Below are 24,721 nucleotides of genomic sequence, written 5' to 3'. Positions count from 1 at the left end.
GGGATCACTGACTGCAGGTGTCTGGTGTGGAGACTGAGGTGATCACTGACTGCAGGTGTCTGGTGTGGAGACTGAGGGGATCACTGACTGCAGGTGTCTGGTGTGGAGACTGAGGGGATCACTGACTGCAGGTGTCTGGTGTGGAGACTGAGGTGATCACTGACTGCAGGTGTCTGGTGTGGAGACTGAGGGGATCACTGACTGCAGGTGTCTGGTGTGGAGACTGAGAGGAGATCACTGACTGCAGGTGTCTGGTGTGGAGATTGAGAGGAGATCACTGACTGCAGATGTCTGGTGTGGAGACTGAGAGCTAGGACAGTGGTAGTGGGAATCTGTTGTGACTGCTTACAATATGCTTGTGTAATATGCTACAGTTCACCTTTGAATTGAACGCATATGCAAACTGATATGCACTCTATAGTGTGCACGTTATCTGGACAGTGGCGTGAGGATTTTTTACTAATGTACTATTTCTCTGATCCTAGGTCAGTTTCCTGTTATGTGGTAGAATCTGTAAGTTAACACCGGTTGGTGGGTAGGATGTGGGGAGGAGACAGCCTATCAGGTCAGGTCGCTCTTTTAGGCTTTGGTCAGCATGGTTTTGCCATGGGAACAGATCAGGGTGCACACTCAGGCAGGTCCTAAGTTAAGTACTTTATTCTTATTGGCCAGGAGAAAGAATGTAGCTGTACAGTTGAAGTCGGAAGTTTACATACACTTAGGTTGGAGTCATTAAAACTCATTTTTCAACCACTCTACAAATTTCTTGTTAACAAACTAGTTTTGGAAAGTTGGTTAGGACATCTACTGTGTGCATGACACAAGTAATTGTTCCAACAATTGTTTACAGACAGATTATTTCACTTGTAATTCACTGTATCACAATTCCAGTGGGTCAGAAGTTTACATAGACTAAGCTGACTGTGCTTTTAAACAGCTTAGAAAATTCCAGAAAATTATATCATGGCTTTAGAAGCTTCTGATAGGCTAATTGACATAATTTGAGTCAATTGGAGGTGTACCTGTGGATGTATTTCAAGGCCTACCTTCAAACTCAGTGCCTCTTTGCTTGACATTATGGGAAAATCAAAAGAAATCAGCGAAGACATCAGGGAAAACATTGGAGACCTCCACAAGTCTGGTTCATATTTGGGAGCAATTTCCAAATGCCTGAAGGTACCACGTTCATCTGTACAAACAATAGTAGCGAGTAGAAACACCATGGGACCACGCAGCCGTCATACCGCTCAGGAAGGAGACGTGTTCTGTCTCCTAGAGATGAACGTACTTTGGTGCGAAAAGTGCAAATCAATCCCAGAACAACAGCAAAGGACCTTGTGAAGATGCTGGAGGAAACATGTACAAAATTATCATACTAAAACGAGTCCTATATCGACATGAAAGGCCGCTCAGCAAGGAAGAAGCCACTGCTTCAAAACCGCCATAAAAAAGCCAGACTACGGTTTGCAACTGCACATTGGGACATAGATCGTACTTTTTGGAGAAATGTCCTCTGGTCTGTTGAAACAGAAATAGAACTGTTTGGCCATAATGACCTTTGTTATGTTTGGAGGAAAAAGGGGGAGGCTTGTAAGCCGAAGAACACTATCCCAACCGTGAAGCACGGGGGTTGCAGCATCATGTTGTGGGGGTACTTTGCTGCAGGAGGGACTGGTGCACTTCACAAAATAGATGGCATCATGAGGTAGGAAAATTATGTGGATATATTGAAGCAACATATCAAGACATCAGTCAGGAAGATAAAGCTTGGTCGCAAATGGGTCTTCCAAATGGACAATGACCCCAAGCATACTTCCAAAGTTGTAGCAAAATGGCTTAAGGACAACAAAGTCAAGGTATTGGAGTGGCCATCACAAAGCCCTGACCTCAACCCATAGAAAATTTGTGGGCAGAACTGAAAAAGCTTGTGTGAGAAAGGAGGCCGACAAACCTGACTCAGTTACACCAGCTCTGTCAGGAGGAATGAGCCAAAATTCACCCAACTTATTGTAGGAAACTTGTGGAAGGCTACCTGAAACGTTTGACCCAGGTCAAACAATTTAAAGGCAATGCTACCAAATACTAATTGAGTGTATGTAAAGTTCTGACCCACAGGGAATGTGATGAAAGAAATAAAACCTGAAGTAAATCATTCTCTCTACTATTATTCTGACATTTCACATTCATAAAATATAGTGGTGATCATAACTGACCTAAAACAGGGAATTTTTACTAGGATTAAATGTCAGGAATTGTGAAATACAGAGTTTAAATGTATTTGGCTGAGGTGTATGTAAACTTCCGACTTCAACTGTATTTATGTGTGCACTGATGCTATTATTAACATGGCACAGGGCAACAGCCTTTCATGGATGCTCATAGAATCAGGATTGAGTAGCATTGTAGCAAGCAAGCAAGCAACACAATACAAAACATGATCTAGTGTCACTTTGATATAATGATCTGCAACCGAAAGTGTCCATTTTACTGTGTAAAACGTGTCACGATGACAAGTTATTTTCGGAACGTTTGAAGTAGGTTCAGAGGTGTCTGCGTGTTTGGTAACTTCTGTGCATGTGAATCCTTTGCGGTCAACTTGTTCTGTGTGTGCTGGTTTGTGTGATGTGTGTTTGTTTTTATGGCACAGGTCAGGGGTCATGTGTGATTGATGTAAGGTAGTTCTAGAAAGAGAAGGCGCTATTAGTGAGTGACAACACTAAGTAGCAAAATTAGGATAATTTCCCATCTTTCCACGGACACCAGCCAACCAGCTTTGACTGAATTTGTTTCTCCTTGCCCTGTAAGTGGACCCATCACATTAGAAGTCTATGGATCGTGCCATGTCATGACATGCTTGGACCACCTATTGAGATGTGCCTTTTGTTAAGTAAATCAGTTGTTAAATGAGGTGAAAAGGAGACTGGAGTGCCACTTTAATGGTTTCATGCCATTGTTATTTCTGTATTTTGAAAGTTACATATCTTGAAAACTTGAGCGTTGACAAAGTAAGCATTTTGGGACTGGTATTTCTATTTTGACATACGTTTGGTAAATCACCAGATCATTTCCCATCTTACTAGGGTAATTTTCCAGTGGTTACTTTTATTTCCTCAGACAACCAGGCTTTTGCCAAAACTCCTCTTCATTTCCCAATCCACAAGCCCACCCGGCCCGGCTATAGTACCAGCCAGGCTCTGTTCCTGGATGTGGTGTCCCAGAGATAAGAGGTGGAAATTGGGAGTCTGTATCGTTGTCAGCCCCCTTGGAGTTCTTATCAGCTCCAGTGGCATTACTCTGTAGTCTCTGTAATCTCCAGTATCTTCTCTGCTCCACCTTTCTAATGACAACTTATTTACACTTCTCAACCAGGAGGGGGAGAAGGAGAGGGGGAGAAGGAGAGGGGGAGAAGGAGAAGGAGAGGGGGAGAAGGGGAGGGGGAGAAGGGAGGGGGAGGAGGAGAAGGAGAGGGGGAGAAGGAGAGGGGGAGAAGGGAGGGGTGGAGGAGGGGATGTCGACCACATCTGTAATGATGACCTCTGCTCTGCTGTACAGTAGGTTGGGGGAGAGAGAATAAGAGAGAGAGAAAAAGAGAGTTACATGTTTTATCCCCAAGCATTACTTTGTGAGCGTCTTTAAAAGTGTTGAACTTGTCATACTATTTTTATGACACTGAATATCCACAGTATCTCATTTTTAAGATGTGAAAGATATTGATGACCTCTGCTGTGTGAGTGAGAGTGAGAGAGAGAGCGTGAGAGAGAGAGGGAGAGAGGGAGAGAGTGTGAGAGAGTGTGAGAGAGTGTGAGAGAGAGTGAGAGAGAGTGAGAGAGGGTGAGAGTGAGAGAGCGCATGGGTGGTTCGGTCACCTACAATAGTGGGTATGGGAAGGATTTATTCCAGTGCATCCTGGATGCTTTGCATTTCAGAGCTGGTGAACTATGCCTGGTTTCTAATATATTTACCAGTGTAGTAATTATAAAGACGAGGTGAGGTGACACTGGGAGAAATGCTCTTCCATTTCCATCTCCTCCATTACACTCTTAGAAAGAAAAGGTGCTATCTAGAACCCAAACGGTTTCTTTGGCTGTCCTCATAGGAGAACCCTTTGAATAACCCTTTATGGTTGCAGGTAGAACCGTTTTGTCTTCCAAGTAGAACCCTTTTGGGTTCCATGTAGAACTCTTTCCACAGATGGCTCTACGTGGAACCCCAACGGGTCCTACCTAGAACCAAAAAGGGTTATATGTATACAAATGTGCCTGTACTCTTTGGGACGGTTTCCCGGATGAAAATGAAGAATATCTTTTAGTCCAGGAATTGGCTTATTCTGTGTAAGCATGCTATTTTCAAATTAATTTCTCTCATCTAGACAGAAAAACATGTTTGATGAGCAAAAAATAAGAGGAAATCTCTGCAGTGCTTTACCCATTGGTGATGACAGGGGTTGATAGCTCCCACACCATTATATAAAGTGCTTGAGAATCATAAAAACTACAGAACAAATGCACTGCAGTAGCACACAAGCTATTTCCGCTACAATAAAAATTTAATATTCTGGGATCACAAAAAAGCCAGGCCAACTAATAAAATGGCGTCCTATAATTATTTTCTGAACCTCACCTGCAGGTTACCGTGGATACTGACAAAGCATCTAATTATAGCCCATAGTAAGCCTCCACAAAGCAACAGGGAAGAGCCTCTATGCCCTGTCATTGGAGTTACATAACGACAGGAGCCAGGACTGAGTACCACACCAGTGTTACACCATAATCATGACTACTATATCACCCCCCGTTGTTGTGCTACAGGGACTGTTTGCTAACAGTGTGTGAACGACCTTGGGGTCCCATCTCTTTCCCACCCAGTAAATGACAACCATGTCTTCTTTGGTTAGTAGTAGACTCTGTGGCCTGCATCTGGGTTTATCTTCCCTTTGCATGTTTTCCCTTGTTTTTGCATGTTTTCCCTTTTTATTTTATTTTTGCCCAGGAATTCCTGTTGTGTTTGAGTGGAACGCTGCATATGTGGTAAAAGGGCTAGCCAATCGGAGTGCATGTTGTTTTAATTTGACCAGTCTTGTTTGACACAAGGCCCACTAAGGGATGGATGGGAAGAGTCTAGTTAGTGAACAAATCACATTTTATTTGTCACATGCTTCGTAAAAAATAGGTGTCGACTAACAGTGAATTACAGAGAAAAATAAAATAGAGAAATAATAGAAAACTAATAACACGTAATAATAAAAGTAATAATAAATACACATTGAGTAACAATAACTTGGCTATATACACGGTGTACCAGTACAGTGTCGATGTGCAGGGGTATGAGGTAATGGAGGTAGATATGTACATGTAGTGGCAAGAAAAAGTATGTGAACCGTTTGGAATTACCTGTACCTCTGCATAAATTGGACATACAATTTATAGACAACAATAGACACAGTCTGCTTAAACTAATAACACACAAACAATTCTACGTTTTCGTGTCTTTTATTGAACACAGTGTGTAAACATTCACAGTGCAGGGTGGGAAAAGTATGTGAACCCTTGGTTTTAATAACTGGTTGACCCTACTTTGGCAGCAATAACCTCAACCAAATGATTTCTGTAGTTGAGGATCAGACCTGGACAACAGTCAGGATGAATTTTGGACCATTTCTCTTTACAAAACAGTTTCAGTTCAGCAATATTCTTGGGATGTCTGGTGTGAACCGCTCGAGGTCATGCCACAGCATCTCAATCGGGTTGAGGTCAGGACTCTGACTGGGCCACTCCAGAAGGCGTATTTTCTTCTGTTCTGTTTTGGGTCGTTGTCCTGTTGCATCACCCAACTTCTGTTGAGCTTCAATTGGCAGACAGATAGCCTTACATTCTCCTGCAAAATGTCTTGATAAACTTGGGAATACATTTTTCCTTCGATGATAGCAAACTTTCCATAACCTGAGGCAGCAAAGCAGCTCCAACCCATGATAATCCATTCACCATACTTTACAGTTGGGATGAGGTTTTGATTTTGGTGTGCTGTGACTTTTTTTCTCCACACATAGTGTTGTGTGTTCCTTCCAAACAAATCAACTTTAGTTTCATCTGTCCACAGAATATTTTGCAAGTAGCGCTGTGGAACATCCAGATGCTCTTTGCGAACTTCAGACATGCAGCAATGTTTTTTTTGGACAGCAGTGGCTTCTTCCGTGGTGTCCACCCATGAACACCATTCTTGTTTAGTGTTTTACGTATCATAGACTCGTCAACAGAGATGTTAGCATGTTCCAGAGATTTCTGTAAGTCTTTAGCTGACACTAAGATTCTTCTTAACCTCATTGAGCATTCTGCGCTGTGCTCTTGCAGTCATCTTTGCAGGATGGCCACTCCTAGGGAGAGTACCAACAGTGCTGAACTTTCTCCATTTATAGACAATTTGTCTTACCGTGGACTGGTGAACATCAAGGCTTTAAGAGATACTTTTGTAACCTTTTCTAGCTTTATGCAAGTCAACAATTCTTAATTTTGGGTCTTCTGAGATCTCTTTTGATCAAGGCATTGCACATCTGGCAATGCTTCTTGTGAAAAGCAAACTCAAATTTTGTGAGTGTTTTTTATAGGGCAGGGCAGCTCTAACCAACATCTCCAATCTCGTCTCAAGGATTATACTCCAGGTTAGCTGACTCCTGACTCCAATTAGATTTTGGAGGTCATTAGTTCACATACTTTTTCCAACCTACACTGTGAATGTTTAAATGATGTATTCAATATAGACAAGAAAAATACAATAATTTGTGTTTTATTAGTTTGAGCACAGTATGTTTGTCTATTGTTGTTAGTTAGATGAAGATCAGATCTAATTTTATGACCAATTTATGAAGAAATCCAGATAATTCTAAATGGTTCATATACTTTTTCTTGCCATTGTATAACTAGGAATAGAGTGACTAGGCAACAGGATAGATAATAAACAGTAGCAGCAGCGTATGTGATGAGTCAAAAAACAGTTTGTTTTGGTTAACTATTTAACTAACTACATATTTAGCATCCTTATGGCTTGGAGGTAGAAGCTGTTCAGGGTCCTGTTGGTTCCAGACTTAGTGCATCGGTACTGCTTACCATGCGGTTGCAGAGAGAACAGTTTATGACTTGGGTAGCTGGAGTCTTTGACAATTTGTAGGGCCTTCCTTTGACGTGCCTGGTATAGAGGTCCTGGATGGCAAGGAGCTCGGCTCCAGCAAAGTACTGGCCGTACGCACTACCCTCTGTAACGCATTGCGGTCTGATGCCAAGCAGTTGCCATACCAAGCAGTGATGCAGCCAGTCAAGATACTCTCAATGGTGCAGCTGTAGAAATATTTGAGGATTTGAGGGCCCATGACAAATCTTTTCAGCCTCCTGAGGGGGAAGAGGTGTTGTCATGCCCTCTTCACGACTGTGTTGGTGGACCATGATAGATCCTTAGTGATGTGGACACCGAGGAACTTGAAGCTCTCGACCCGCTCCACTACAGCCCCGTCGATGTGAATGTGGGCGTGGTGACCCGTCCGTTTCCTGTAGTCGACAATCCGCTCCTTTGTCTGGCTGACGTTGAAGGAGAGGTTGTCCTTGCACCACACTGCCAGGTCTCTGACCTCCTCCCTATAGGCTGTCTGACCATTGTCGGTGATCAGGCCTACCACGTCATGTCGTAAATAAACTTAATGATGGTGTTGGAATTGTGCGAGGCCATGCAGTCGTGAGTGAACAGGGAGTACAGGAGGGGACTAAGCATGCACCCTTGAGGGGCCCCCGTGTTGAGGGTGAGCATGGCGGATGTGTTGTAGCCTACCTTCACCACCTGGGGGCAGCCCGTCAGGAAGTCCAGGAAGTGTTCAGTCCCAGGGTCCTTAGCTTAGTGATGAGTTTGGATGGCACAATGGTGTTGAATGCTGAGCTGTAGCCGATGAACAGCATTCTCACATAGGTGTTCCTCTTGTCCTGGTGGGAGAGGGCAGTGTGGAGTGCAATAGCGATTGCATAATACTGTACATTTATTGGGGCAGTATGTGAATTGGAGTGGGTTTAGGGTGTCTGGGATGATAGTGTTGATGTGTGTAATGACCAGCCTTTCAAAGCTACAGACATGAGTGCTACGGGGCGATAGTAATTTAGACTGGTTACCTTTGCGTTCTTGGGCACAGGGACTATGGTGGTCTGCTTGAAACATGTAGGTATTACAGACTGGGTCAGAGAGAGGTTAAAAATGGCAGTGAAGACACTTGCCAGCTGGTTAGCGCATGCTCTGAGTATTTGTCCTGGTAATCCGTGGGCGAATGTTTACCTGTTTAAAGGTCTTACCCACATAGGCTACAGAGCGCGATCACATAGTCGTCAAGAACAGCTAGTGCTCTCATGCATGGTTCAGTGTTGCTCCCTCGAAGCGAGAGAAGGTATTTAGTGCATCTGGTAGGCTCGCGTCATTTACATTTGTCATTTAGCAGACGCTCTTATCCTGAGTGACTTACAATCGTGAGTGCATACATGTTTTGTATGGGCCCCCGTGGGAATTGAACCCACAGCCCTAGCATTGCAAGCGCCATGCTCTACCAACTAAGCCACATGGGACGTATGTCACTGGGCAGCTCGCAGGTGGGTTTTCCTTTGTAATCCGTGATAGTTTGCAAGCATTTCCCCATCCGACAAGCGTCAGAGTCGACATGCTAGGATTTGATCTTAGTCCTTCATTGACACGTTGGCTGTTTAATGGCTCGTCAGAGGTCGTAGCCGGATTTATTAGTGTCCTGCTACTTGAAAGCGGTAGCTCTAGCCTTTAGCTCGGATGTTGCCAGTAATCCATGGCTTCTGGTTGGGATATGTACGTGTGGGGACGACGTCGTCGATGCACTTATTAATGAAGCCAGTGACTGATGTGGTAAACACCTCAATGCCATTGGATGAATCCTGGAACATATTCCAGTCTGTGCTAGCGAAACAGTCCTGTAGCTTAGCATCCGCTTCATCAGACCACTTCTATATTGGGCACGTTACCGGTACTTCCTGTTTGACTTTTTGCTTGTAAGCAGGAATCAGGAGGATATGGTTTTATAAATACATTTCATATGGTCAGATTTGCAAAATGGAGGGTGATGGTTTGTATGCATTTGTAACAAAGACGCTGAGAGTCGAGAAGCAGGTGGTACGTTTAATAAACCAACGAACATGGAACGAGACAACATCGTAGTGGCGTCTTAACATAGATACAGAAACAATACTGACTGGGGGAAAAAACCTAAGGGAGTGCGAGATAGAGGGTAATGGAGTCCAGGTGTGCCTCATGATGAAGTGCATGTGTGCGTAATGATGGATGCCAGGACCGGTGGTTAGTATACCGGTGACGTTGAACGCCGGAGGGGAGGAGCGGGAGTAGACGTGACAGTACCACCCCCGACGCACGGCTCTAGCCACAGCGGCAAAGGTTAAAATCAACGATGATGTTGGGATCCAGAATGTCCTCCACTGGAACTCAACACCGCGCCTCTGGGCCATACCCCTCCCAGTCCACCAGATACTGGAGCCAACCCCCACAACATTGGGAGTCCAGTAGGGATCTGACGGCATAGGCTGGACCCCCCTTGATGTCCAAGGGGGGTGGAGGGGTGTCGTTGTGGACAGCATCAGCTAGGGGACCAGGAACCACTGGCCTGAGAAGGGAGACATGAAAAGAAGGTGAGATATGGTAGTCACTTCCATATTGGGCGCTTCACCGGTACTTCCTGTTTGAGTTTTTGCTTGTAAGCAGGAATCAGGAGGATAGAGTTAAGGTCAGATTTGCAAAATAGAGGGCAATGGAGAGCTTTGTATGCATTTGTAACGAAGACGCTGAGAGTCGAGAAGCAGGTGGTACGTTTAATAAACCAACAAACATGGAATGAGACAACATCGTAGTGACGTCTTAACATAGACACAGACGCAATATTGTCTGGGACAAGAACCTAAGGGAGTGCCAGATATAGGGGAGGTAATGGAGTGCTCCCTCTACTTGATGTTGTACCCCATGACACCCCTCCGGGACATCAAGGGGGGTCCGGCCTATGCGGTCAGACATAAAAAGAAGGTGAGATACGGTAGTCACTGGGAAGCTGTAACCTGTACGTCACCTCGTTGATCCTCCGGAGAACCTTGAAAGGCCCCACAAACTGGGGGATCAGCTTCTTGCAGGGCAGGCGGAGTGGGAGGTTCCTGGTAGAGAGCCAGACACGATCCCCAGAATGGAACACAGGTGTCGCACTGCGGTGGCGGTCTGCCTGCTCCTTCTGACGGTGGACGGCGCACTGGAGTCTCACCTGAGCATCGCTCCAAACTTCTTCTGCGCGCCTGAACCACTCATCAACCACAGGAGCTTCGGTCTGGTCTGGGGTCCATGGAGCCAGGGCTGGCTGAAAACCCAGAACACACTGGAAGGGGTCAGACCAGTGGAGGAGTGACGTAGCGAATTCTGGGCGTACTCCGCCCATGGAAGGAATCAGGCCCACACTCCCTGCCGGTCCTGACAGTGACTCCTCAGGAACCTCCCCAGCCTCTGGTTCATCCTCTCCACCTGCCCGGAAGTGAGGCTGACTGTGACCCTGAGCTTCTCCATAAAGGTTCTCCATACCCGTGATGTGAATTGGGGGCCACAGTCGGAGACGATGTCCTCCGGAAGGCCATAATGCCGGAAGACCTGCTGGAATAGTACCTCAGTGACCTGGAGAGCAATAGGGAGACCAGAGAGAGGGATAAAACGACAGGATTTGGAAAATCTATCCACAACCACCAAAATGGCAGTGAAACCGACAGAGGGGAGCTCAGTAAGAGCGTACGAAGTGCCGGCTTATTCCATCCGCTGAATGCTGCTACTGTCCGGAAGGTGAGTGGGTACTCGGCAGCCTTCAGGTCCCCCTGCCCTCCGGGGGCTGATCGAAGATACATTTGAACAGAGCCATGAATCTAGGTCCTCCTCTCCTCTCTCCATGACAGCAGTGGCACATTCCAATGTCTGCCCCGTCAGCAGAGAAATAACCGTGGCAACCTTGGACCTCTCGGTGGTGGGGGCTCCCACCTGGTGCGCAAAGTAAAGGGAGCACTGAAGTAGGAAGCCACAGCATTTAGATGGGGTGCCTTCATATTTATCCAGGAGGGATAAACGGGCATCACTGACCTGAGCTTGTTGCTGAATGGGCTGTTGTGCTGGGTCGACTGGTTGTAGAGTATCCTCTGCTAGTTGACGGCAACACCTCCCGGGTATGCTCGAGATGTTGCACACTGCGAAGAACCTCTTCCATAGCTGTCTCCAGTTGTGCCAGCTGGTCGGGGTGTTGATGAAGAAGGTATCCCTGCTCGTCGACTGTCTGGGAGATATTCTGTTTTCCTGCTGCTTCCATTGTTTGAGTCAGTATTCTGTAACAAAGACACTGAGAGTCGAGAAGCAGGTGGTATGTTTAATAAACCAACAAACATGGAACGAGACAACATCATAGTGGTGTCTTAACATAGACACAGAAACAATACTGACTGGGGAAAGAACCTAAGGGAGTGCCACATATAGGGTAATAAGTGAGGTAATGGAGTCCAGGTGTGCCTCATGATGAAGTGCAGGTGCATGTAATGATTGGTGCCAGGTGTGCGTAATGATGGATGCCAGTACCAGTGGTTAGTATACCGGTAGTATACCGGTCGAATGCCGGAGGGGAGGAGCGGGAGTAGACGTCACTGCATTTCTGTGTGTGGAGGTGATCTAGAGTTTTTTTGCCTCTAGTTGCACAGGTGACATGCTGGAAGAAATTAGGTAAAACGGATTTAAGTTTCCCTGCATAATAAAATCACTGGCAACTAGGAGCGCCGCCTATGGATGAGCATCTTCTTGTTTGATTATGGCACTATACAGCTCGTTGAGGTCAGTCTTAGTGCCAGCATTGGTTTATGGGGATAAATAGACAACTACGAAAAATATAGATGAAAACTCTCTTGGTAAAAAATATGGTCTACAGCTTATTCTAACTCAGGGAAGCACAACCTCGAGAATTCCTTAATATTAGAGGTCACGGACCAGCTATTGTTAACAAAGCTTACCTGAAGTTGCCATTCTGTCCTGCCGATGATTAGAAAAACCAGAGATGTACATTATATTATCCATGTCCTTGTTCAACCACAACTCAGAGGAACATAAGATATTACAGTTCTTCAGGTACATTAGTTATTACAGTTCTTCAGTCTCAAATGGAGCTCGTCCAGTTTTTTTTCAACCAGCTGTTTGAGGAACTGGCTCTCACTACGCAACAGGTGATACCCGGTTCCTGGGGAGCTACCCTTTTGAATGTTTTCACTTCAACCTCAGATGTTACTAACCTGATTCAGTTTATCAACCAGCTAATTATTAGCCTCGCATCAAATATGCGTCTCAGATAGCTGCTGTTGTGTTTGGCTTTGAGTTTGAAATAAGATCCACGGAGACCATGGAATGTTTTAAAAATGTATTTTTGCATATCAGGTCCGGGTGGGAAATCCCCGGGTCCATTTCGGAACAGGACCTCTAACTTCCATCATCAATAATTTATTATCATCGTTCAGATTATTCCAATTTAATCATAAAGTGTTTGATTTTAAATAAATTTGATTGAATGATTGATTGAGTACTAGGCCATTTGTGACTTGAGGGCTGTTAGCAAGTTTGGCTATTAACGCCTATCAGCGCCATTCATTTACAGAGAGCAGTTTTGTAGTGGTTCCCGTGACTCAACAGTCACATGGAATTTGACCCATGACCGCTGGTGCAGCGTTAATAGGGTTAGCATTACATCCCTACACACACACGCGAGCACTCACTCACACACACGCTCAAACACAAAATATATACATACTATTACATGTTTTATTACAATAACACATTCACATTTCTGCAAAGATACACTTACATTTATATTTTAGTTATCCAGTCAGCTTAAGATAGCTAGGTGAAACAACCACATCTCAGTTAAATCTTATACTCACTTCGAAACCCACTAATGACCTTAGTTTTTCACTGAAAACAGCAGCACCCCAACATTGTCCCTAGTCAGCCCCAAACCCTAAACCCCCACCCCTCTCTGCTCTCCATTCTCCCTCTTCGCATTCCTCAGCCTCCCTGACTTTGTTTTCAGCCTGCGTTTACTGGCAGTGACTCGGGCGGCTCAGCCCACACATAACGCAAAACAGATGTAGAAAGTGGAGCAACCAAAAGGTTGCTGAGGATATGTGTGGGGGCAGCTCAGACTGCCCTGTTCTGTACTCAACAAAACAAATGAGTTAGTTTCTGTCTCCTTCAAGTATTTCACATTCACAGGTTAATCTTTAAACTGTGAAAGACATATGGTTTTTCAAACATTGCCTTTAATAACAATAACTTTATATGAATAGCGCTTTCCAATACAGGTGACAAAGTGCTTATCATCGTAAAATAATAGAATACAAGTACTAATTAACTAACTAACTAACTAACTAACTAACTAACTAAGAAACAAAGACTGGAGGAAGGAGAATGAAAAAATATGAAATATGCATCAATGCTTTAATGTAATAGAATATATGTCAGTGTTTCTATCATGGATGACAGTAAGGAGGCAGGTTATAATGTAGGTAGGCTTAATAGATGTAATACAAATGATAATGAACAGAAGGTTAGGCAACACATACATACAGGATAGCTACAGGATAGCTACAGGATAGCTATAGCTAGGCCTATATTAAAAACAGAAAAGGGTAAAATAGCCTAATATTGCTCTCATGGTATGGATACAGATCATAGAAATGATTTGGACTCCCGAGTGGCGCAGCGGTCTAAGGTACTGCATTGCAGTGCTAGAGGCTTCACTACAGACCCTGGTTCGTTCCCAGGCTGTGTCACAACCGGCCGTGATCGGGAGTCCCATAGGGTGGTGCACAATTGTCCCAGCGTCGTCCGGGTTAGATAAAGGTTAAATAGAAATACAAAAAAAGCAAGTGCTATTTGCGAGTTAAAATGTCATTGAGACATTTTTCACCGTTTACATTTCTGTGTACATTTCCGTGTACATTTCAAACCTATATTTTTGAAGTGCAAGAATACAGCATAGGATGGATAACATAAGGGTGTGAATCGTTTTAAGAGCTGTACAGTTTACGACCTATGTCCTACAGAACGACTTTCTGCCCACATCACGTTGCTGCGAAAATGACATCACCTTCTCACGAGGGGGCAGGCGTTCCTGCGTCGGGGGAGGAGCTATGGACCCGGCTGAATGGGCCAGTTCGTTTGGCATGTCCCGGTGACCCGGTTAGCGGATTTTTTTTATTTTTTAGATCATTCCATTGGTCCTTAAGTTAAATCTCCACTCACCCCGGGCACCGGGCCATGCAAAACGAGCTGGCCCATTCTTTCCAAGCTAACCCAGCCAACCTCTGTCCCCGCTTCCCGGAGCAGAGGAGACATATATACAACAAACACAGAGAGCAGTCAGTAGTAGCCTACATACTCCTGGGTGTTCGGTTTGTCAAAGGCTTTTGTGAGAGAAAGAACGGGACGCCGTTTTTACCCGCAAGACATGGGGGAAGACTACCACGGTGTTGGCTTCATATGACATTGTTGCTGTTGTAGCGATACCGACGGACGACACCAATGGTTTATCTAACGGGAGCTCAGTGCGAGGGACGCAGTATCAAGCTGGGTTCCCCTGATGTGATGTTCGATGCCAGCACCTGGAGGATACGCAACATCTGGGACGGGGTGAAACTAGAGGTCGCCGGGGATGCGAGCCCTGTTGTCTTGCATAGCTTCACCCAACTGGACCCTGACCTTCCGCAGTTGGAGGTAACGAAATAACTTATTTACTGCGCACTGTAGCCTTGTGTGCGGTTTTCAATGCGTTTGTTAACCAAGCTACCACAGATGATTGATGAAGGATAATAGCCTAGGGGTTTGAGAGGATACGATCTGTGTTCTGTTGTGTTTTGTTGTTTACTTCTGCCTTAGTGTCAATGACACAGTTATTGAAGTCCAATACGTTTAAGTGCGCATCAACATTAGTAGGCTATAGTTGTAATCCTTTTGAAATGCGTCAACATAGTTTGAGTAGCCCGTTTCTTTCCAGAAAAGTTAAACACATGTTGTGAAATATATATGTTTTATTGATGAAGAACAAACATGTAACTGTTCATAATTTCATAATATAGCCTGTTTTTATTTTATTTTGTATTTATCTTTTACTTATACAGGGATTGAACATTGAGACACGTGTCTGTTTAGCAAGTGAGCCCTTCAAACAACATAAGTACCCTGATTTAGTTTTTAGTACAAGTAATTAGTTAACAATATATTGGTCCACAATGCATAGACACTGAACAAGAAAATCGTTATAGTCACTGTTATAATTTTACAAAAGAAATTGCTCAACAAGTTTATGCTGCTTATTAAATGAAATGAATAACAGTCATAAATAATCACCCATCAAACCCCTTTAGAGGACAAGGTGATATGAGTTGGAGCCATCATCAATTTGATTTGAATGTTTTAAAAACACTATTGTTGTATGGAACAGACACAACACCAGTCACTAGTTGTTTTCCCTCCAAATGGTACGAGACAGCTTTTAAAACGAAGCCAGTGAACCAGCCACAATAATCGATTCAATTGGATTTCAAAACGTCACAGTGTTGAATGCTGTCCAAGCAGTATGTGTTCTACTTTCCAAATAACACACTGCCTCGCTGGTGATGTCAGTAATAGGCTATGTCCCTCAAACTCAACTCTGGACTTCGAAGCCAGTTCCACTGCATTTTTTCATTTTCCCCCTCGAATCAGGGACTGATTTTAGAAATGGGACACAACCGGTTTGGCAGGGTCGTGTTTTGGAGGACGCATGGATCTCGACCTTCGCCTCTCCTGTGTCCGTACGGGAGTTTCAGCATTGGGACAAGACTAACTACCAATGGGATATCACGAAATTGGTGAGAAAAGGGGGTAAAAGTAAAAGTCCAAAGTTTGGACACACCTACTCATTCCAGGGTTTTTCTTTATTTTTACTATTTTCTGCATTGTAGAATAATAGTGAAGACATCAAAACTATGAAATAACCACATATGGAATCATGTAGTAACCAGAAAAGTGTTAAACAAATATATATATATATATTTTTTTTATATATATTTGAGATTCTTCCAGGTAGCCACCCTTTGCCTTGATGACATCTTTGCACACCATGGCATTCTCTCAACAAGCTTCATGAGGTAGTCTTGTTAAAAGGTAATTTGTGGAATTTCTTTCCTTAATGCGTTTGAGCCAATCAGTTGTGCTGTCACAAGGTAGGGGTGGTATACGGAAGATAGCCCTATTTGGTAAAATACCAAGTCCATATTATGGCAAGAAAAGCTCAAATAAGTAAAGAGAAACGACATTCCATCATTACTTTAAGACATGAAGGTCAGTCCATCCGGAGAATTTCAAGAACTTTGAACGTTTCTTCAAGTGCAGTCGCAAAAACCATCAAGCTCTATGATGAAACTGGCTCTCATGAGGACCGCCACAGGAAAGGAAGTCCCAAAGTTCCCTCTAAATTCATTCGAGTTACCAGACTCAGAAATAAATAAAAAAAACAATAAATGCTTCACAGAGTTCAAGTAACAGACATCAACCGTTCAGAGGAGACTGTGTGAATCAGGCCTTCATGGTCAAATTGCTGCAAAGAAACCACTACTAAAGGACACCAATAATAAGAAGAGACTTGCTTGGGCCAAGAAACACGAGCAATGAACATTAGACCGGTGGAAATCTGTCCTTTGGTCTGATGAGTCCAAATTTGAGATTTTTGGTTCCAACCGCTGTGTCTTTGTGAGACGCAGAGTAGGTGAACAGATGATCTCAGCATGTGTAGTTCCCACCGTGAAGCATGGAGGAGGAGGTGTGGGTGTGGGGGTGTTTTGCTGGTGAGACTGTCTGTGATTTATTTAGAATTCTAGGCACACTTAACCAGCATGGCTACCACAGCATTCTGCAGCGATTTGCCATCCCATCTGGTTTGCGCTATCATTTGTTTTTCAACAGGGCAATGACCCAACACACCTCCAGGCTGTGTAAGGGCTATTTGACCAATAAGGAGAGTGACAGAGTGCTGCACCAGATGACCTGGCCTCCACAATCACCTGACCGCAACCCAACTGAGATGGTTTGGGATGAGTTGGACCGCAGAGTGATGGAAAAGCAGCCAACAAGTACTCAGCATATATTACTCAGGCTCTAACTCCATCAAGACTGTTGTAAAAGCATTCCAGGTGAAGTTGGTTGAGAGAATGCCAAGAGTGTGCAAAGCTGTCATCAAGGCAAAGGGTGGCTACTTTGAAGAATCTTGAATATAAAATATATTTTGATTTGTTTAACATCATTCCATATGTGTTATTTCATAGTTTTGATGTCTTCACTATTATTTTACAATGTAATAAACAGTAGAAATAAAGAAAACCCTTGAATGAGGGTGTGTGTGTGGGCAGGGGGGTGTGGCTGTGTGTGCACTCTGCCGACAGCTGTGTGTGTGAGTCACTACAGCTTTCTAGTTCTCTCTCCTGGCTCCAAGGCGGCAATAAGATCAGGGGTTTTCTGAAGCTCAGACAGGTCAGACTGCCTCCAACCCACTGGTGTCCAATCCCAGTGTACGGGGTTGACATCCTTCAACTCCACACTCTTCCCCTATTATAACCAATTAACTAAAATAACCAGAGAAAAAAATGGATGGGTTTGGGAGAAGCAACATGTATTGAAGTAGTCTCATACTGAAATATCTTTTAACTGTAAGTGTCTGTGGGGGAAATAATGCCTCTTAAATGACTGAAACGTTCCTGTACAGTAAAGACCTTTTGTGAGTAGTGTGTGACTGTGAAGCGTGTCGTCCATCCATGGATCTTCGAAATCTTTGTTAGAATAATTTTCTTTGTTCAAGTCTTCCCCCTCGTGTAGTTCTGGAGAGGGGTCGGGGAGAGTTGGCCAACTGAATAACTCCACTGCTGCTTGTCCTTTGGGAAAATAATGGCCTCAGCTGAATTTCACATCTGCTGTTTCATTGAGCAACAACTATACTTCCTCCACCCATACTGTACTGTACAAAATCAGAGGAAGCTTGAGCGAGAGCAACTGGCAAATTTCTTGCCAGGCTCTTAGTTATAGTGTGCTGGCAGAAGGAAACGGGTGTATCGTGTTCACTGACACACTCTGTAGCCATATCTTATGGCCCTAAATCACCAGCAAAACTTGGTCAAAGAGGAGACTAGAAAGCGACCACACTGATTACGCTCTGCTTGAAGTCGTCTGCGCATTAGGAATGGAGGTGTAGTAGTTAGGACTGAATATTACCTGAACGATAGGGAATTCAATTGAACCTTGAATACAGTATTTAGTCAGTAGTAGAGATGAATCTCTGAAACTGGAAACACCTATCTCCCTCACTAGCTTTAAGCACCAGCTGTCAGAGCAGCTCATAGATTACTGCACCTGTACATAACCCATCTACAATTTAGCCCAAACAACTACCTCTTTACCTACTGTATTTATTAATTTATTTATTTTGCTCCTTTGCACCCCATTATTTCTGTCTCTACTTTGCACTTTCTTCCACTGCAAACCAACCATTCCAGTGTTTTTTTAGTTTTTATTTTACTTGCTGTGTTGTACTCACTTCGCCTCCATGGCCTTTTATATTTTTATTTATTTATACATATATTTGTTTGCCTTCACCTCCCTTATCTCACCTCACTTGCTCACATTGTATATAGACTTATTTTTTTTCACTGTATTATTGACTATATGTTTGTTTTACTCCATGTGTAACTATGTGTTGTTGTATGTGTCGAACTGCTTTGCTTTATCTTGGCCAGGTCGCAATTGTAAATGAGAACGTGTTCTCAATTTGCCTACCTGGTTAAATAAAGGTTAAATAAAAAAAATAAAAAAAAAATGTAGGATCTTACCTGGACCTGTATTATTGCAGCAAAATAATTCTGCAGCATTCGGATTTGAACGTTTAGTCTATAATGTTGCTTGATCGGTGGTTAGGCTGTTAGCAGGTCGAAATGAGGCTACATAAAAAGTGGAATACATAACCGTGTGTTAGTGCAGGTTTTCTGTGAATTTATGTAAATCATAAAGCTCATGTGCGTTTCCTGTGGCCCAGGAAAATTCTCAGCAACAAAAGATCAAATTAGGATCCTACATCTGTAGATATGCAGTAGTGTGCAGTAAAAATTAAATGACATTTTATTGGTCACATACACATGATTAGCAGATGTTAATGCGAGTATAGCGAAATGCTTGTGCTTCTAGTTCCAACAGTGCAGTAATATCTAACAATTCCACAACAACTACCTAATACACACAAATCTAAAGGGATGGAATAAGAATATGTACATATAAATATATGGATGAGCGATGACCGAGCGGCATATGCAAGATGCAATAGATGGTATAAAATACAGTAAATGAGTAATGTAAGATATGTAAACATTATTAAAGTGACTAGTGATCCATTTATTAAAGTGGCCAATGATTTTGAGTCTGTATGTAGGCATCAGCCTCTGTGTTAGTGATGGCTGTTTAACAGTCTGATAGCCTTGAGATAGAAGCCGTCTCTCGGTCCCAGCTTTGATGCACCTGTACGTCGCCTTCTGGATGGTAGCGGGGTGAACTCGGGTGGTTGTTGTCCTTAATGATCTTTTTGGCCTTCCTGTGACATCGGGTGTTGTAGGTGTCCTGGAGGGCAGGTAGTTTGCCCCCGGTGATGCGTTGTACAGACCGCACCACCCTCTGGAGAGCCTTGCGATTGTGGGCGGTGCAGTTGCTGTACCAGGCGGTGATACAGCCCGACAGGATGCTCTCAGTTGTGCATCTGTATAAGTTTGGGAGGGTTTTGGGTGACAAGCTAAATTTCTTCAACCTCCTGAGGTTGAAGAGGCACTGTTGTTGTTGTGCCTTCTTCACCACACTGTCTGTGTGGGTGGACCATTTCAGTTTGTCCTTGATGTGTATGCCGAGGAACAAACAGTTGTTTTCCAATAAACTAACAGAATGGTTTTGAATAGGCTACTCTAGATTCCATATGGACTCCTCTCACACGCATTTCAGAACTGTTCAAGAATAAGACAGGTGTGTGTGCCCTGCGGGTAGTTGTAAACAAAGATACTGAATACACATTGCTTAAGCAGATTAGATTTGATTGTAGTTTCCATTATACTATAATGATAATATTACAGACCATAGAGATCTTCACAGTAAAAAAAAAAATTCATCCAGCATTTTCCCCCGTAGACACAGTGGGACGTAGGCCGCGGTCTCAGCCGGCTGACACATTCTTTCGATGGCCAACTTTCCCTCCAATAAACATAAATAGACCAAATCGAGAAGGAAAAAGAAGTGACCAGCCAGTCACTCTATTTGAGCAATTTATGTGTTCAACCTACTTTTCAGTACTTCTCAGTCTGCAAGAGATATAGTCCTAGACCATAGTGTATGGAAATGGTTTGCCTTGGCCTGTCAAGTACATTTTAGTAGTTCATGGAAAGGGAAATATTAACACACATCCAGCACTATACATACAACAACATCCATGTCTCTCAGGTGCTTACTGTATACCATTATTTCGTAAACAGAAAAAAACACTAAACTGTGTCACACATAGCAGAGGTCTGTTAAGGTGTCTGCATGTTTCCCATCTGAAACAGGTAATGCATATATTATGACGACATTTTGTGATGTTTTGGTCTTTGGCAAGGGTTTTTTCGACTGTGACCTCTGCTACAAACATTTCTCGAGGCAAGCCCAAGTCGGTCATTGGTCAACACTAGGGATTCTTCAGTGAAGGGTTTGTTTTTATTCAGCGATAGACGACTCGTTTTCATTCAGATTTTTTCACTTGAGAAATACTGCACCAAACATCTTAGTTAGATGTAAAATTACGCAACTAAGATCTCCTCTGCAATTTTTTTAAAATTATTGACAGATTTCTTATCTTAGATTAATTCTGACTATTTTGAGGAAGTGTATACTGGCTACGGCGTCTCAAGATGGACAAACAGCACTTTTGCAGCTTTTTCTTGTTTTTCAGGCGAAAGTCTTTTAAGGGAGTATGCGAGTACACTGAATCATGCAGAAGCCTTTAGCCCTCTGTCTCGATAACCATCAGTAGTCAATAGGTCTACATTATGTTTTGAAGAAATGAAATGATTTTAGCCTTGGCTGAGTCCCTGTTTCTGAAATACTAAACTGACAATATATAAATCTACTCTATATCTTCCTCTAAATGCAGAGTATGACACGAGGCTATTGAACAAGCATGGTGTTTGTCTCATGATTCCCGTTGATCAAGGCGGGGATCAATCCCCGAGCTGACAAGGTATACATCTGTTGTTCTGCCCGTGAGGCAGTTAACCCACTGTTCCTAGGCCGTCATTGTAAATAAGAATTTGTTCTTAACTGACTTGCCAAGTTAAACAAAGGTAAAAATATATATTTTTTAAAGGCACGGAGTGGCACATTTTCAGCTTGGCATTTTGTGAATCTGCATGCGTGTATCGCCAATGCTGGTCACGAGCCTGGAGAGTGGCGGTACTGTGCCTTCATCTAATCCCTCCAAGTCTTAATCCTGTTAGTTGATTAAGGCTAATCAGTCTTCTCACTCCAGGGCACTCGCCGCATACACACACCACTTTAAACCAAACACACAAGCTCCTCTTTGGCCATCAAGAACCATCGAGAGAGCCAGCTTCTTCTGGGTGGCTTTTTCATGTTAGTATTATATTTTGTTTTCGTCTGCAAATTGACTGAGTTTGAGGCAAGAATTTCAGGCCGTTTATCTCATTTCTGTAAAATAGAGCAGACATTTTCAAAGAATGGTTTGTTTGACGCATGCCTGTTTTATGTTTTCTTTGGTCCTCTAAAAAGCAGAGAATGTTACATTATGGCATTTCTGTCAAATTGAATGTCTCCCAACACTCACTTTATAGACCCTATTCTGCCTTTTCACTAGACATATAAATCCTCTCTGTGACCTGCAGTGAAAGTGAAGGCCCTCCCTTCCTACCACAGTCCTAATACTCTCGTTGTGATTAGCTAACTTCTATGTCAGGTCCCCTCTTCGATTTTAAAAGACAGTCCTCTCATACCCAATTTGTCTTACACCACTTTGTCATTGGGTTTAGCTCAAGACATTCTGAAGATACATTTTAGCATTTTAGCAGATGCTCTTAACTGCTCCCGTTAGTCGCTCTGGATAAGTGCCTTGCTCAAGGGCACATTGACAGATTTTTCACCTAGTTGGCTCGAGGATTTGAACCAACAACCTTTTGGTTACTGGCCCATTGCTCTTAACCACTAAGCTACCTGCACACTCACTCTCCACACCTGTCTTGAGGCCATAAAAGCAGATGGTGTTCAACTTCAGGCCCAGTTGTAGCTTTGATACCTCTGGAGATGTATTGATCCTCGACTGTCTGTATTCAGTGTTTTCCTGGAAACCCAATACCTGCCTTCTCCCATCTGATAGTGTGTGAGTGGTTGTGTAATCGTAGGATATTGAGCCAGTCTGGGTTTGAGAGAGGCTTCCCCAGCATCCTGTAAACACGTGTCAGTTTCTTTCTACCTACATTCTTCATCAATCCCTCTCTTAATCTCTCCTCCCTCTCTTTTCATCCATTTTCCTCCCTCATTCTCCATGTCCCTCCCTCTTTCTGCCCTTCCTTTTAACCTTCCACTAGGAAATTCAATTAAGATGCTCCCAGCGAAGGCTATCAGATCGATTCCACTCATCTACAGTTGATGATGTCATGCATCCAGCACTACTTCTTAATTCCTTGTTATCCTCTGGCCATAAACAATAACGTGATGTTCTTCTAGGTCAAAGCTCTAAAGCAAAACGTATTTACGTTATTAGACGCCAAAGAGTCCGGATCGTTAAACAGGCTCAGGGAATGCAGGGCGAGCCGAACTTAACTGTTCAAAACAAGACACTGGATGAGATTACTCTGCTGTCGGGTTAGAACGGTTGAAAAAGGTTTTGAATACCTCAAAGTAATTCAGGATAAGGCTTTAGTTTCAGAAAGATTCAAATAGTTTTTGAATGGCTTTCAAGGTTCTGCTTTTATTATAGAATGACGTAGCATTTTCTTATGGTCAGGTCAGCTTTTTGTCATTTCTCTTGCTTTGATATTTTTAGTTTGAAACTCCTGTGTTAGGTCTTGCAGATTAGAAAAATAACACTGTTAAGCCTGTTCTAGTATGTTCTATAGGTCATGCCTATAGATAAGGACCCAAACAGCTGAATGTAGTTGTTACCTTATCCTTAGGTCATAGGATCAGGGTGTTAATGGATTGCATATCACAACACATTGACAGCATTACATATTTTTCTAGGTCATATAAGGAAAAGGCAACATCTCTGGTTTTGGCTGGTAGTTTTGGTTTTGTGCTGTGGTGGAAAAAGTACCCAATTGTCATACTTGAGTAAAAGTATAGATACCTTAATAGAAAGCTCCTCAAGTAAAAGTGAAAGTCAACTGGTAAAATACTACTTGAGTAAAAGTATTTGGTTTTAAATATACTTAAGTATCAAAAGTAAATGTAATTGCTAAAGTATACTTAAATATCAGAAGTGAAAGTATAAATAATTTAAAATTCCTTATATTAAGCAAAGCACAGTACTTTACACCACTGGTTTTGTGTGTATTCATTGTCGAATTCTCTCCAATCAGAAGCCTATAGTTCAGACATGACAAACCAAAGCAGAGTCTGCCTGGCACGGAGTCTGATAGAAACAGAGCTCCTTTTGTTGTCGTCACGTCATTGTTGTATTATCGATTGAGAGAACACTGAACAGCATAGAATGACAAAAAGGGGTGAACAATAGAAGGGACAGTGATTTAGAGTTGAAAGCGAGAGAGAGAGGGGGGATTGATTTAGGGCAGTGAAAAGGAGTGAACGGGAGTGCTGCTATAGAGGAAAGTAGAGCAGGGTTTGAAGAGGGCAGAATTGCAGAGGGATGTGAATGGAGGCCATATTGTGGTGACAGGGCTCTCTAAAGGGAGACTGAGGCTCGAGCAGTACAGTACTACAGCTGCACATCTGGACCCCATCAGGCCTAGTTCTTTATCTCCCTGTTTTCCCTTTAAACGTCCACCCCCGCAGAGCTAGGTGTTGATTTACGGCCATTGAGAGAACATGATCATTTCAAAAACAAGTTTACGTTACGCTCAATCTTATCAGACGGAAAAAGATGACACTTAAGTCTGGGGGAATTTACGGAACAGGGACAAAATATTTGCTAGCAATATTGAAAATGTAAAATAAAGATTGGTCTCGAAATTCAACCCTGTGGTACCCCTTTTCCCCCTTAGTTGCTTCCAGTCCTCATTCCTCTCCTCCATGTTGTCATAGTAAAGTGCGACAGTGTTATTCTTACAGATTCCTGCCCAGAGGAATGTGTGTGTGTGACCCAAAACAGAAGACGCAGGCTAGCAGCACACAGTGTTGTCACCAATATTATCCTATTATCTTACACCTTCCCAGTCATAGCCACAGCAATGAAAGAACTTGACCTTCTTCACCGACACCAAACAAAGGAGGGTGAAACACAAAGACCCAACCTTGGGCTTGCTCCGGTTAGATATCCAATGACCGCTGTTTTAAAGGGAGTTCACTTCTGGTGTTAGCAATACTCCTCCATGCTAACGCTGGTCTA

General features: G+C 43.3%; 1 protein-coding gene across 4 annotated transcripts in view; it reads left to right on the top strand.

Annotated features, from left to right (window-relative positions):
• Positions 1–24,721, top strand: part of LOC139544565 (ral guanine nucleotide dissociation stimulator-like) — an 81,188-nt gene that overhangs the window by 15,392 nt on the left and 41,075 nt on the right. Inside the window, exon 1 of one of the 4 annotated variants that reach the window (XM_071351845.1) lies at positions 14,365–14,823. The exons of 1 other annotated variant lie outside the window; for it this stretch is intronic. In XM_071351845.1, coding sequence (XP_071207946.1) covers positions 14,632–14,823 — 192 coding nt within the window. In that variant the 5' untranslated portion in view covers positions 14,365–14,631. Of the gene's footprint in view, positions 1–14,364; positions 14,824–24,721 lie in introns of those variants that run through there. 2 more of the 4 variants (XM_071351844.1, XM_071351843.1) reach the window with 2 other exon arrangements.

The sequence above is a fragment of the Salvelinus alpinus genome, chromosome 18 (genome assembly GCF_045679555.1).
Source record: "Salvelinus alpinus chromosome 18, SLU_Salpinus.1, whole genome shotgun sequence".
Taxonomy (NCBI): Eukaryota; Metazoa; Chordata; class Actinopteri; order Salmoniformes; family Salmonidae; genus Salvelinus; species Salvelinus alpinus.
Note: the sequence above shows the minus strand (reverse complement) of the source record. Positions and strands in the feature narration are given on the sequence as shown.